This window comes from Brassica oleracea, chromosome C3, assembly GCF_000695525.1.
Source record: "Brassica oleracea var. oleracea cultivar TO1000 chromosome C3, BOL, whole genome shotgun sequence".
NCBI classification, from domain to species: Eukaryota; Viridiplantae; Streptophyta; class Magnoliopsida; order Brassicales; family Brassicaceae; genus Brassica; species Brassica oleracea.
This window is the reverse complement of record NC_027750.1, coordinates 60,351,658-60,366,706: the sequence shown is the minus strand read 5'-3', so window position 1 is coordinate 60,366,706 and position 15,049 is coordinate 60,351,658. Positions and strand designations below refer to the sequence as shown.

Sequence of the window (15,049 nt, the reverse complement as noted above, 5' to 3'; positions counted from 1 at the left end):
AAATTTCAACCACTGTTGGCTTATCCTGCTAACGTAAAAGTGTCTAAAAACATACTACTAACTACTCATAAAAAAATACTTGTGGAATATCCCCAGAAAAACTGTTGAAATTTCTGAAAGATTGCTAAACATTTTGTTACAGGAGTTTTGGAAAGACAAGTAAAGAAAATAAAACCTCTGGAAACTAGAGATGATAGTCACTCTCCGGATATATAACTAAATACAAATTAACTAATAGGAGTAGTTAAGAGTATATATAAATATATCTCTGAAGAAAAGGTTTTTCTGTATTTCGATAATTAACGAAAAACTTCAAAAAATTCAGATAAAAGACCAGTTGAGGAACATGACGCAGATACAATGAGGATCTTCGTTGTCGTTTAACACTTTCCATGCAACAGCTTTTTCGTACGTTACTGCTCTTCCCATGCTTGACATGCATATTCCTCCATCAATACACATAAACCCCTGAAATTTTTATTGGACCCACATTGCACCGTTACGCCAATGTTTCAACCTTTTTATTTTGTTTGTTGAAAAATAAATTATGACGATTTTCTTTCTTTTTTTTGCTAAATTTAAATAATGACGATTTAAAGTACCTGTTGCATGATCTGAGGGAAGTCGGAGCATAATGTCTTCTTCCCATTGTTGTCGAAGATTTTCTCGAGAGTAATATCTTGAAGTGCCACCAATGTTGTCTCCAGCATGTCTAAACCAGCCTGGTTCGCAAATGTGAATACTGGCGGTAAGGCCTGCAATGATCAAACCAGTCCACATTCCTCATTAGCAAAGTTATAATTTTCAAAACCAATGTATTAGGCATTATTTATTAAAATATTGCAAAGAGCAAATCATGTTTAATAGTACCAAGAACACCAAAACATCCATTGGTTTTAGTGTTCTATGGTTACTTTCCTTCACATTTCCTATTTTTATATATTCTAAATATATTGGAGACCTAGACGAGTTGCTAAGTCCAAATCAGGAGGGGCGAGCAGTTTCAGCGGTCCATAATACCGATTTTTAATACCTCGTCTATAAAATTTATAATTTATATGATGATGCGTGCTAACGCTAATGAAAACAAAGTACCTTGAGTGAACAACACATGAGGGCGTCAGGGTGGTGCCAAAGAGACTTGAGAAGATCGGTTCCATCAGGCTTAAGTAGTTCAACGCCAAGGTAACATCTATATGAATGAGAAATCCAACGAGCGAGTGTGTGTGCTTCTGGTGATGCAGGTGGTGGACGCAGGCCGCCACTTAGCTGATGAGAAGAAGGAGAGAGAGCAAGCGCCACTCGTTGGACCGATGCGATCACACTTCTCACATATTGTCTAGCCATTGAAGCTACATTCTCTTGCATATGCATCTCAAAAGCTAGCTGAAATGCTATTGTCATCACTGACTTTGTGTTTCCTCTGCTTCCACAAGAGTCTCCGGCTGTTCTGCTCCCTACGTCTAGAGCCGACGCTAGGGCTAGCGTTCGGTTAGGACTCACTCCCTCCTATAACAAAATTATTTGGATTCAATTAGTATTTGATTTGACTGAAGTTATTGATTATTGATTGTGATTCTGATATGGACTGCACGTACTGATTTGGTATCTAGTGGAATGATGCGGAATCCTGAAGGGATGATTGGGGCATCATCAGAGAATGAGGCATCAATTGGTGCAAATATAAGCTCTGCGCAAGATTCAACTGCGTTCTCATCCACCCCACTGCACATCTAAATCATTAAACCATAAATTTTATGTTAGAATCATAAGAATAATTAGTTGCAAGAAGATGAATCTTCTCAGGAAACTCAAAACTAATCCAAAGAAAATGAAGAAGTGATTTAGTTTTCAATTATTATGTTGAATTTGTATTTTTTTTAAAGATGTGAAGTTTATTGAGAAATATTTTTTGCATGTAAATACAAACAAACATAGACACAAATATTAACGTTTGAAACAATTAGGTCTTACTTGTAGAAGGAAGACATCCGCAGGCATCATCATATCTTCTTGGTAATGCCCCAAGCTCTCAAGCTTAATCACTTCCATGAACTGCCATAAACAAAAGGCGGAAAAAGCACAAGTTTAGGTTATTATAATTTTCACAAATTAAAACATATAGTTATATTGAATTGAACCAAAAAAAACTAGTTATATTGATTTGATTTTGAGGAAACCTTAGTCCACTTACCTCTTCATTCTCTATAGTGTGAGCTAGAGGAAGAATGACTTGACCTCCAAAGCTCCCTGGGCGAGGGATTGGTAAGCTACAAGGCCCTGCTTTGATGGCTGCAGCCGAATATGCATCGATGCTATTATCTGCCCATTCTTGCCTATGTTCCCTCAAGAATCGCAGAAGAATCGAGGGTGGAACATTCTACACAAACAAAAAAATACCCTTAATGATGGATAAAAAAGGAGGAAATTGAGAATCTTAATTTTGAGATTCAATGAGCTTATTACTTGTAATAACATGGAAGCTTTGGCACATAAAACCGCGCTAGGCATAGAAGTGAAGCCATTTAAAAATGGGAGACTTGAAGTCATCATCATCTTAGTAGGAGAGGAGTTCACAAGAAGAGTAACATCATCGATACCATCTCTCTCTAGCATCGACCAGCCTTCATCACTAAAGCCATTGACTGCTTCATTGAATCCTCTGAGAGTATAAGAAACAATTTGAGTTTTAGAAGACATGTTTTAAAGTGATTTTGAAGGTAAAGAGAAGTGTGAGAAGCTTTTAAATTACTTGCTGAGTCTTTGGCTAAGTGCTCTAAGAGCCGCTGGTCTTCGTCCCCAACCGGATACGTTAGGCTGTGAAATCTCTTGAGATATTTGTCTCAAGTAGCGTAGGGCCTGTAAATAGCATAAAGAAACCACAAGTTCTTACTTACATATTGTTTTTTCAAGAAGAAGGTTGCGATAATTTCAAACACAAAGTGGTTTAGGAATCTTACCGCCATGGTTGTTCTTTGGGCTAGTAACGTTGAAGACTCATAAAGAGAGCGAAGAACTTCTGGTACACTCCATGGCTACAGAAAATTTAAACTAAGCTTATTTAACATTATTTTAAAAAAAAACTTACATAAGAAGAAATGAAGATTGAAATGTGGAAAGAACAAAAACTGAAGTGGAGAAACAGAGGAAACACTTCAGTTTCAGACTCATGAGTTGGGTTTCTTGTGAAAGAAGAAACAAATAAAATAAAATTACAAGGATGTATAATCGAGTGAAGGCTTTGTACCTCAAGATCAAAATGATCAACAATGTGGAGAATAGATCCACCTCCTTCACAGGGTCTAATGAGGTAGCCACTTGGTAATATCTCTGCTCTAACGAAATGAGGAGATGGAGGCATACTCGGCCCGTTTTGTGTATTGTTCAACGACCGTTCACATATCTGCATCGATTAATTCAATGTCATCAAATGATCCAAACATAGAAACAAAAGAGAATGACATGAGGAATATGGTTTCATAAGTATATACCACAAGACTCCCATCTTCCATTACAGACGTGTAACGTAGCATCCAGAAATCACGAGCTGGTGCCAATGTTGTGGGTGCATACATCTTTCACAAGAAAGAACGAAAATAAAAAAGGAGGAAGTTTTAGTTTCGTTCTGATTCAATTTCTTAGGTTTCTTGATCATCACTCATCAATACCTGCATGTAGATTAGTTCTAGGGTTCCACCATTTGCAGTGGAGAGGACGTTAACGATATCAAGAGATCTACAATCACGCAACCAACAAGGCCGATCTTTCAGGATCTCTGCGACCTGAGGGATAAAAAACAGAAGTGTTATACACGTTCTTGGTTGATTGATGAGGAAGTAATAGTTAGAAAGAAGTGAGAATACGTACTCTTGTGGGATCAAGACCCACGAGGCCACAAGCACGAGCAGCTATTCCCGTGCATCCATGAGAAATAGCAACGATTCCAGTGGAATCCGGACCAGGCTGCAGATACATTTGTCAGTACGTAAAGCAATGAAGGATGGTTGAATCATAGACTAAAAGACAAGCTAGAGACTTATGTAAAGTACCTTCATCCCAGGCATTTGGACCCACTCGACAGCGGTTCCAGTGGCCTTTGAAATGAACTCTGTTAAAGTTTCATCCGCAATGGACAATAGTCTGAAGAAAAACACAAAAGGTTCATTGAGAATTTATATATCATTTCTTTTAAAAAAAAACCCAAGAAGCAGGGTCCATCTTTTAGCATAATATATATTTTAATCTTTTTTCAAATAAATATATAATTAGAATAAAATTTTATTATATTTCTAAATTTACAGCCTATAATTTCAAAACAAAGTTAACCTCTATACGTTAAGCTATCAACTTTTTTAAAAAATATCATTATTTCTTTAAATATACCGTTAATAAAAAAATGTTTGAACATGGTGCAAAGATAATTTGAGACTGCACTGCCAATAAGTATGAAAAAGGATTATTGACTTTAGCTTACCCAGCGGGACTAGCATCGCGAGGCTGGTGTTGAGGGGTCAAGTGGTGCTGACCACTTGTCACCACTGACTCACAGCTAGTATCCGTGGTTGCCAAGTTTCCCTGTTGTTCCCCAATCACAATCACAATCACAAGAAACCAGATTGAGACTATTAATTACATAACTTACTCGTCAAGTTTTAGGTGAAGAATCAAAAGATGAGTTAATATGTATACGTTTTGAGGATGTTGGCGAAAATAGCTGTTCTCATAAACCAAGTGAGACACTTGCTTTTGCAACCTATCATTCTCTTCCATCAAAAGCTTGTTCATCGCCGTTAGCTTCCTATTCACAGCTTGAAGCCGCGACGCTTCTTTCCGCTGCTTCTCTCTACACCTGCAAGCTCATAGTAATAACAAGAGTCAATAAATCTTACAAACTTGAGAGTTTCTTGGGTGTCAAGAAATGATGATGATAATTAAGAAGAATGTACCTGCGGTTCTGAAACCAGACTTTGATCTGTTTAGGTTCAATGTTGGAGAGGATAGGACATTCACGTATTAGCTGTTGGCGACGCATAGAGCTCGGTTTAGGACAGTCATTGTAGAGTCTCTCCAGAGCTTCTACTTGTTCAGGAGTGTACCTCACGTACTTCCCGTTGTCAATATTGTGACTATTATTGCTCCCTCCTCCCATCTTTGATCCTCTTTCGATTTTTCTTTTTATTACTTTATTATAAAGGAAAACAAAACAAATTAGCACAATAAAATAATATAACAAAATTAAGTAGCAGAATCGAGAACTTAAAAAAAAAGTTAGCACATTCCAAAAGATTATGTACTCTTCAAAGTAAGGAGTTTTTTTGGTATATAGAAGATTTTTTTGATATTCTCAAAAGGTTTCGTACTAATATCACTAATATTTCTCTGTTTCAAAATGATCTATGTTTAGAATTTTCACATATTTACGAAAACATATTAAATTTTGATTATAAATATACTTTTTGTGATTAACTAGTTCTCACACTTTTTAGCCTATAGAAATTCAATAATCACAACTAATTTTTAAATTTTTTACAATTATAATTATTACTTAATAAAAATGCATTGAAAATGTAAAAAAAAAAGAGAATTCTTTGAAACATTTTTTTTCTTTCTAAAACATGATTTTTATGAAACAGATGGAGTATCATATTAGAGATGTGATTAATAAATAACTAGACACTTAAATGATTCTTTGAAAACCATTAAAGATCAAAGAAAGCTTTTGTTTATCCTACCAAAACTGAAAATGATGGATATTAGGTGCTTATTTTGATCATGGCTCGCTCTTTTTTTTTTGTTATGATCATGTCTCTTATTATAAGCATGGCCTCAAGACTCAAGCAATAATAGATCCTAAATAAGTCCAACGATAGCACACAACTTGTAACTTTCTTCTGCATATTCCACTGGAACCTAACAAATATTCAACTTTTTCTATAGTTAAAGAAGAAAAAAGAGAGAGGAAGATATACCGTAGATTGTTTCTGATCAAGCCGATTCTGGAAGAAAAGAAGGATATAGCAGTTTCTTGTCCTTGCTGTGAATTCTTAAAAACCCTACAAATTTTTCTCTCTCTAAAAGTTCTGAATTCCTCTTTTTCTTTTTCTTTCTCGATCTTATTCTCTTTCTCTCTATAGACAATGGATGAGTAACTTCCTTCGGAAAAACTGATGAAGCATGCTTCACAATGCGAACTAAACAATTCAAACTTTAGACTCTGCTACAGTTCAACTACTTTCTTCCTCACTCTTTCTCTCTCTCTCTAGATAGATCGATAACGTGAAGAGTCAAAGATTTGTGAAACTTCTATATAACAATTTGCAGTGGGAAGAGAAAGAAAGAGAAAAAGCTTTAGTTTATGGGTGGGTGTGCTTTTTTATTTAATTTTAATTTAGGGAATTAATATAATAGAAATGTGTGTATGAAAAATAAGAGAAGACATGTGTGTCGGGTTGTGTTGAAAAAGAGAGAAGTGAGTACCCTTAATACCAGACAACCACCACTTCTCACTTTTACTTTTTCATTTTTCAATTTCTATTTTGAAGTGTTACTGTTCTTTTTACTGCCATTATTTCGTTTGGTCTTGCGTTCCAAACTTCCAATACACTAATCACAAAGACAGACACGCAAGAATATTTCCTCAGTATCGTTTGAAATACGTCACGTCGTAATCATATACACAAGACAAGTATTAAATTCAAAACCTTAATTTCATTGTTTTCAGTATGGTCATGGCAATAATGAATTTAGTTCATGCTGATGCTTCCTGGCCAATCTGGGTAGCTAACCATGCAGGACCATTCCTAGTGACGTACGATTGATACCTTTGATCTCTTGTCACACTTACTGCAATTAAATTGGCAATGAGGTTACACGAGCTTGTGACATATCTGATCTGGGCATCTCTGATGGAATAGATCGCCGATAGGGCATGAGAGACAGGCTGGAAATGTCCAAAACAGAGAAGTGGATGGTCCATTGCCTTTTTAACCTCAAGAGCTGAGAATTCAAAAACCACTTTCTTAAGTTTCAGATCACTCATGGCTTCAGCTGCCCAATGTAGAGCCAGAACGTTGGCTTGATGCAGCGAGCTTACATTAGCAAAGGCTCTTCTACTGTGAAGTAAAACAACTCCTCTTGCATCTCGCACCACCCAAGCAGCTCCCGCTATTGTAGAACCTCCATCCAGTGAGGAGCCCACGTTACATTTCAAGAAAGAGGCTGGCGGCTTCTGCCATTTCTCTGGAACAGAACCCATGAACATTGCCGAATACTCTTCTGTAGGGAGATTATCATGCAGATTAAGCCACACCGCCGTATCCTCCATAGCTCTACGGAGAATGATTGCAGGGTCTGGGGTCACACGTTCATAGCAAAAGCCATTCCTTGCTTTCCACAGGTGCCAAAGGATCCATGGAAAGGAAAGGCGCAGACAAGGTCCAATTGCCGTGTTTTTGCTGCACCTAATAAGATAATGCAGGTTGAGGAAGACAGAGTTCTGAGACCAGCCAGCAGGAGGCAGAGGAAACCTTGACTTGTCTCATACTTCTTTCGCAGTTTTATAGTGGAAGAGAACATGACATATCGTTTCTGAACCTTGGCCACACACAGAGCAGACTGGATTCACTTGGATACCACGTGTTTGAGACGAGCCTTAACTGCTAGAGCCCCCGAATTCACTCTCCATAAGAAATGCTTTAACTTGGGAGGAGCTTTTGTTTTCCAGAGGTTACACCATAGTTGTCTCTCCAAAGGGGGCTGAGCATTGATTTGCTGGTTATCAAGTTCAAGCAGAGAATCAATAAGCTTATACCCGCTCTTAACATCATATTTACCGTTCTTAGAAAGACCCCATATTAGCTTATCAGCACGAGAGAGATTGATCTTCGTATTTAACACCAAGTTAACGTCTTCTTCATCAATAAGTTGACATACTAGGTTATGATCCCAAGTCCCTGTCTGACCATCAATCAAATCCGATACTCGCAAGGTAAGATCAATAATGGCATTCTGATGATAACGGGGAGGACGAGGAACTGAAGGAAGTAACCAATTGTCCAGCCAAACTCTGGATTCTTCACCATTGCCAATCTCTTGAAGCAAACCTTGTTTCATCAGATCTCTCCCATGAAGCATACTACGCCAAGCAAAAGAAGGTCTCACGCCCACGCCACAGTCAAGGAAGGATGAACGACTAAAGTAGCGTTGCCTGAGCAACCGAGACAATAACGAGTTAGGCTCCGACCACACTCTCCATGCCTGTTTGGCTAGTAAGGACTGATTAAACTTCTCAATATCTTTGAAACCCAACCCTCCCAGTTCTTTCTCTTTACATAGCTTCTGCCACGCCACCCAAGGAATCTTTTTTCTGTTATTTCCGCTACTCCACCAAAACTCAATCATTACACTGGTAAGCTTCGTACAAACATCCTTAGGAAGCTTGAAACAGGACATCGCGTACACTGGAAGGGCTAAGCACACTGATTTCAACAAAATCTCCTTTCCACCTTGCGAGAGGGCCTTAGAAAACCAACCTCGAAGACGACCTTGCAGCTTCTCCCGAATGAAACTTAAGAGTCTGATCTTAGAACCACTGAAACACTCTGGAAAACCTAGATAGGACCCTTCTCCACCTTCCTGATCAATCCCAAGAATTCCTTTCACCTCAGCTTTAGTCACATCAGGTACCTTGGTGCCAAAGAGAACTGAGGATTTAAGATGATTGACTACTTGACCCGACGCATCACCATAGAGCTCAAGACACGCCAAAATCTCCGCAGCTTCCCCTGAATTCGCTTTACAAAGCAGTAGACTGTCATCCGCAAACAGAAGGTGATGTATCGAAGGACAAGACTCAGTAAGACGAACACCATGAATACGACCAGCTCCTTCTGAGGAATTGAGATAGCTCACCAAAGCTTCTGCGCAAAGAATAAACAGAAAAGGAGATAACGGGTCTCCTTGGCGAAGACCTCTTTCCGGTTTGATGTAGCCATGTGATTCCCTGTTCAGTAAAACCGAGAAAGAGACTGAGCTAACACAAGCCATTACCCAGCGAATCCATATATGATCGAACCCCATTTGCTCTAACAAAGTCTCAACAAAATTCCACTCGACTCTATCATACGCTTTCGACATATCCGTCTTTATAGCTATCGAGCCTTCAGCGACTTTCTCCACTGTACGGAGTCCGTGGACCATCTCGTGGGCAATGATAATATTGTCGGAGATCTGCCGACCAGATACAAAAGCAGCCTGGGTTTCCGAAATTATCTCAGGCAGAATCGATTTCAATCTGTTGCAGAGAATTTTTGAGATAATTTTGTACTGGACCGAGCATAAGCTTATTGGCCACATATCTTGCATCCTAGAAGGATTTAAGATTTTTGGCAGCAAACTGATTTGTGTATGATTCCATCCAGAAGGCATCACTGCAGAACGGAAGAAACCCTGAATCTCTGAAGTAAGATCTGGACCGACAATGTGCCAGAAGCGCTGATAAAATAGCCCTGTTAGCCCATCTTCTCCAGGGGCGCTGCTTCCTTTGACGCTGAAAGCCGCAAGCCTTATTTCCTCTGAAGTGATCTGCCTTGTGAGATGCTAGTTCATAGAGTTAGTAACTCTTCTTTGAAATCCCAAGAACAAAGATTCGAGATCAGCTGGGTTAGAGCTCATAAAGAGTTCTCTAAAAAACTCCACTGCAATGTTTCCTTTCTCCCCTTCAGAGAATTGCTCTTGACCGGCCTCATCTAGCAACATCAAAATCATGTTCTGGATCCTTCTGCCCCTCACACAGTTATGAAAATACTTAGTGTTCCAATCACCAGCACGTAGCCATTCTTCTCTGCATTTCTGCCTCCAAAAAAGTTCCTCATCTCTAAGAGCTTCAGCTAGCTCCTGTTTAATCTTCCCCATATTAGCAAAAGACGGATTGACTTTCGAAACTTCTGTTTCCAGGGTTGCCTTGAGACGAACAATCTTGTTCCTGGAATTCAGATCATCATTCTTCTTCTAACTCATAATTTCCCTCCGACACCGACCAATGCGCTCCATTGTGCTACTACGGTCATCTGACTTCCCTTCCCAACTCTGTCTTACTATATCTTCAAAACCCATCTCTGGACAGCATACGTTTGTCAAAGAAGAAACGACCCTTCCTCGAGGTATCATTTTTCAGAGCGAAACTAATTCTGATCGGTCGGTGATCGTTGGCCCACATTTCGAGATACTCCATGTTAACCTTAGGAAATAAGGAGAACCATTCACAATTACCGAAGCTTCTATCCAATCGACATTGCACCCAAACATCCTCACGCTTACCTCCCCATGAGAGACAATTACCAGTGTACCTTATCTCCCGCAGCTTACAATCATGAACCATATTTCTGAAATCCCAGAAACTTGAATCACTTCGAATGGCTCCACCACTTTTTTCATCATTCGATAACAATTCATTAAAATCTCCAGCTAGTATCCACGCCTCATCTCTACTTATCCCCAGCGATACCAGACGATCCCACACCTCACGACGCTTAGCTTGGACGGGATCACCGTAAACGCAGGTTAAAAAGAAAGAGATCGAACCCAACTTGACTTTCAGATCGATAATTCTTTTATCACTCGAAATAACATCCACTTGATAGCTATCTTTCCACAACAAAGCTAAACCCCCACTTAATCCCTCCGGCTCTACTGTAATTAAATGATCATAACCCATAGTCTTCTTCAAACCCAACATAAAAGCAAACTTCTGCTTAGTCTCCATTAAGAACATAAAATCCAGGAAAAATTTCCTACGAAAAGCCCGGATTTGCTGAACTGTCTCCTTGCTACCAGCACCTTGACAGTTCCAAGAGAAAATGCTCATTGGGGAAGCAGCGGCTTTAATACGGAAGCCACCGTAGGGTCTGAAACTTTGTGGGATTTGTTTTCTGGAAGAGCCAGAGAAGAGGGTTTGCGCTTTGCATTGCCATCTTTGGAGATGAGAGCAGGAGGAGTAACAATGGCGGGAACACTGGACTTTGAAAAAGCTTTCCTTTTCCATGAAGAAGGACGTCTCCTTGCCGCCTTGCTCATCCCCTGGATCCCGGAGACTCGCCCTCCCGAAGAAGGTCCAAGCCGAAAACCCGTAGGAAGAACCGGTTCAGAGTTGGCAGAGAAATGCGATGTCGAAGATTCAGTATCATCCTCCTCCTTATCTCGTAGGGAAAGCTTCGGATGAGAAATCTAAGTAGACCCCGAACTATGAAACTTGTCTAGAGTAGGATCTTGGTAAGAGAAGACATGCCCCTTCCCTTTGTCAAGTTCCTTAGTTATTTTTGTCAAGCGGATAGAGGACTCTGTTCTGTTCTATTCGATGCCTTGCTGCACACGCAGGATCCGAGCTTTTCTTTCTGTCTCGTCTGAATGAGAGATGTAGAGCAAAGCCATCTTCCTGTCCTCCTTAGATAATTCTGGAAATAACTGAGGAAAACCCGGAGGACCTTCGAGGAGTTTTGTGGCCACATGAGCTTCATTGACGATGCGTGAAGTATGTGGCATAGGATTGCCCTTTTGGGCACCTTTCCGCAACAAAGGGCACCGAAGTTTCTCATGAGTAAGATGGAGACAATGGAAACACCGCTTATGGATCTTTTCATATTCAAATTCAATGGTAACCGTAGCATCCTTAGAGACCTCCAGTCTCCTGAAAGCCTTAGCTGGGTTATCGACATTGAAAAGGATTTTGGCTCTGATGTAATCTTTGGTATGAGACACCTTGGGGTCATAAGCTATCTCTTTAACCTTGCTCACCTCTTTAGCCTGCGCATACATAGTGTTGGTAGTAAAGAGATTCACTGGAATATGACGGATACGGATCCACAGCTCCATGTGTTGAAGAAAGTCATCAGGAGGATTGGCCGTCCAACGATCGATGACCATCGCCCAGTGATTGTAAGACCATGGTCTATCATTCAACACAGTCTGAAGGTCCTCTTCACGCTGAAACACAAACTGAAAACGGTCACGAGACAAAGCGATACCGCGAACCCTATCATAAACCCTCCATGCCGTCGGCATGTACTCGATCATTCTAGCCATCGATTGACACTCAGGGTTCAACAGACGACCAAGCAAACTGTAAGTGTTCTCGTCAAAAACACGGAAACGAGGACTGTCTGGGAGAACCAGTGGAGCTTCCTCTTCCAGCGACATAGATTGAATAGCCTTATGCAACATGTCTGCCATTTGCTGAGAATTCCGGAGCTTCACAACGGTGAGGGAGAGGCTGAGCAGAGACTTCTGTGGCAACAGATCTAGCGTGATTGTTGCGAACTTCCCTACAATAACACAAAATCCTGCTACTCTTTTTTGAGAATCCATCAGAAAAGGAAAGACTTGAGAAAGAAAAAATACGAGTAGGGATAAAAGGAAAGAAGATCTTTGTCGTAAGGAAAGAAAAAGAGTGGAAAAAGAAATTCAAAAATTTAGAGAGACAAAATTTAGAAAATTTCTTTAAAAAGGAACGAGAGGAACCGTGGCTGACTTGCCGGTGAAAAGAGTCCACTCAACCGAGGGAAAATTAAAAAAAGGAAATAGGAGATTTCCGGTGAACAACACGTCTCTAATTAACAGGACCTTGTATTAGTTGATTTTGAAAATATCGAAACTTTTAATTTGACTCCTGCTCTTCTATTCCGATGGAATATATATATGGCAGGAGGCGCCGCCCAGCTTCTTTATTTTACAGATTTGGACAAATTTCTAGGTTATGTACATACATCTATAGTCCACAATTACTAGCGTTTACTTTTTTACTTTCTAGAAAACTAGTATTACTCGCACTTTTGACAAAAGCTTCTAAGTGTTCCAGAATATGCTGCTTAGAGCCATTCCAATAGGAGTTCTCAAAACATAATTTTTTTTTATCAAATATTGTTTGGGGTTTTCAAAATCAAGAGAACCTCTTAATAAAATATAAATAGAGGCATATACCTAAAATACTTTATTTGAGAACCCCTATTAGAATTTCTCTTATTAGGCATCTACATGAGCATCTTACGTTGTGCGCTTGGTTCAATCAGTTGAAAATAGGTTGACAAAAAGTTAACATTCTAAAAGGCTTAGACGGATGTGAGCGGTCTAGGACTCCATGGTAGATATTTTGACTTGTATAACCATATGCTTAAATATTTATCAAACTGATAGTTTTCTCTGATGGAAACACTAAATAGTAAATACTTAATGGTAGTACTAAACACTTTGAAATAAAACTGGATACTTTTTCAAGTCAAATTAATTTGAAATAATTAGAAATTAGTTTTATCATCATTAGTTCGTCTTATAAGATTCAAACCTGAACTGATACTTGAAGTTATTTCATATTTGTTTTATAAATTTGAAAATAGGTTCTAAATTCGACCTGAACTTCTATAAAACTCATGGATTCTGTAGAACAACAGCTGGTCGGTTTTGAGGTTTTTTAGATCTATAGTTTTCGGTTTGAGATTTATGTATGCGCGAATACCAATGGCACACTGCAGTGCCGTCCCATAATTTGGGGTGGCCTAAAGCATTAAAAAAATTGTGTGGCCTATTATATAAATACCAACAATATATAGTAATACACTAACACCAAACCAGTACAAAAGTGTAAAAAGTAATCAAATGGTTAAAATAAAAACTATATTGGACAAAAGGAGGATCGAACTATGGTATCTTAACTCAATTCAAACTTGTTAACCATTTGACCTAGCTAATATTTGATGATATGTGGCCTTAATTTGTCTTCTATATATTGGACAAAAGGAAGATTGAACTATGGTATCTTAACTCAATTCAAACTTGTTAACCATTTGACCTAGCTAATATTTGGTGATATGTAGCCTTAATATTTCTTCTATATATTGTGGCCTAAAGCATATGCTTTAGTTGCCTTATGGCAGGGACGGACCTGGCACACTGTTTTAAATCAATGATATACAACAAATTAATGTAAAGTAAAAAAATTCTGAAATAAAACACACTTCCACTTTAAAACAATTTTAGGAACGAGAAGCAATATACCTTATAATAAGTTAAAAATTTAGATGGTAGTTGAAGAAAGGGCAAAATGATGAAAAAGTTGCATGCGTCCTTGATTTCTTGTAACGCAGATAAAATCCCATATAGTCATCATCATTATCCTCAATCATCACTCCTAGTATACGCTTAGAAATTTTCATAATATATATGATTATTGTTGCAAATGCCATATTAGTATTGAAAATTTTGAGAGCCAGATGAGACATGCATGGAAAATTGATCTACATTGTCCCCTGCAATAAGGCACGCTATATTTCAAGCCCATGCACGATTTTCTCACATCACTCATTGTTTCACATCTGCGGTTCCAAATTTTAAGAATATAGCCTGCATAATGATACAAACTGTTAATTCAAAACATTAGCTAGAAACTCAGAGTACATGGTAAATATAGGAAGGTTTGTTGTTTTCTTTAGGTGAATCGACTAACATATATATATTACACGCACACAAATAAGACCTAGCTTTCAACATATTTGGAAGGTTACAATCTAAGAAGGAAAGAAACCAATGTATAGATCAAAGGAAAATTCGGCGCATAACTTCTCGCAATGTAAAAGAAAATTGAAGGAAATATAGTGGATATATGTTATGATGAACGGTATTAATTAATCTCTGTGAATATAATCTTCTATCGTTTTAGTAGGCCAATTAAACTTCATACCTATACCAGTTCGACGATATAAAACACAATGATGTGCTATCCTTGTGGTTCGCTTCAAAAACTATATATCTGATCTCTTCATGCAACCTCTTAGGGAATTCCCAAAAAATTATTTATAATCCATAATTTAATCACCCTTCGTAAATAATATACTATATTTAAAAAAAAATTATGCTCGTTTAAGGACATATTTTATTTAACGATTTGTTTTAAAAAATGTTACTTTTCAAAATAAGAAACCAGCTAAGATGTTATTATGTATCAAATATTGGAATAAAGCACCAAGTTTTTTTTTTTTTTTTTTTTTTTTTTTTTTTTTTTTTT

General features: G+C 38.4%; 2 protein-coding genes across 2 annotated transcripts; both read right to left on the bottom strand.

The window, feature by feature from the left end:
• Nucleotides 1-269: 269 nt before the first annotated feature.
• On the bottom strand, nt 270-6,357 carry LOC106328424 (homeobox-leucine zipper protein ATHB-8). The gene is made up of 18 exons (XM_013766861.1): nt 5,970-6,357; nt 4,947-5,181; nt 4,690-4,849; nt 4,475-4,575; nt 4,050-4,140; nt 3,868-3,963; nt 3,669-3,782; nt 3,492-3,575; nt 3,248-3,403; nt 2,961-3,035; nt 2,753-2,859; nt 2,467-2,662; nt 2,195-2,380; nt 1,975-2,055; nt 1,599-1,733; nt 1,096-1,509; nt 603-755; nt 270-468 (listed from the first exon to the last, which is right to left on the bottom strand). Exons 2-18 carry the CDS (start codon nt 5,147-5,149, stop codon nt 322-324), a joined length of 2,499 nt encoding a protein of 832 aa, XP_013622315.1. The 5' UTR covers nt 5,150-5,181; nt 5,970-6,357; the 3' UTR covers nt 270-321.
• Nucleotides 6,358-11,346: 4,989 nt separating this feature from the next.
• Nucleotides 11,347-12,360, bottom strand: LOC106331120. The gene has a single exon (XM_013769456.1). The coding sequence runs from the start codon at nt 12,358-12,360 to the stop codon at nt 11,347-11,349; it is 1,014 nt and encodes a 337-aa protein (XP_013624910.1).
• Nucleotides 12,361-15,049: the final 2,689 nt, after the last annotated feature.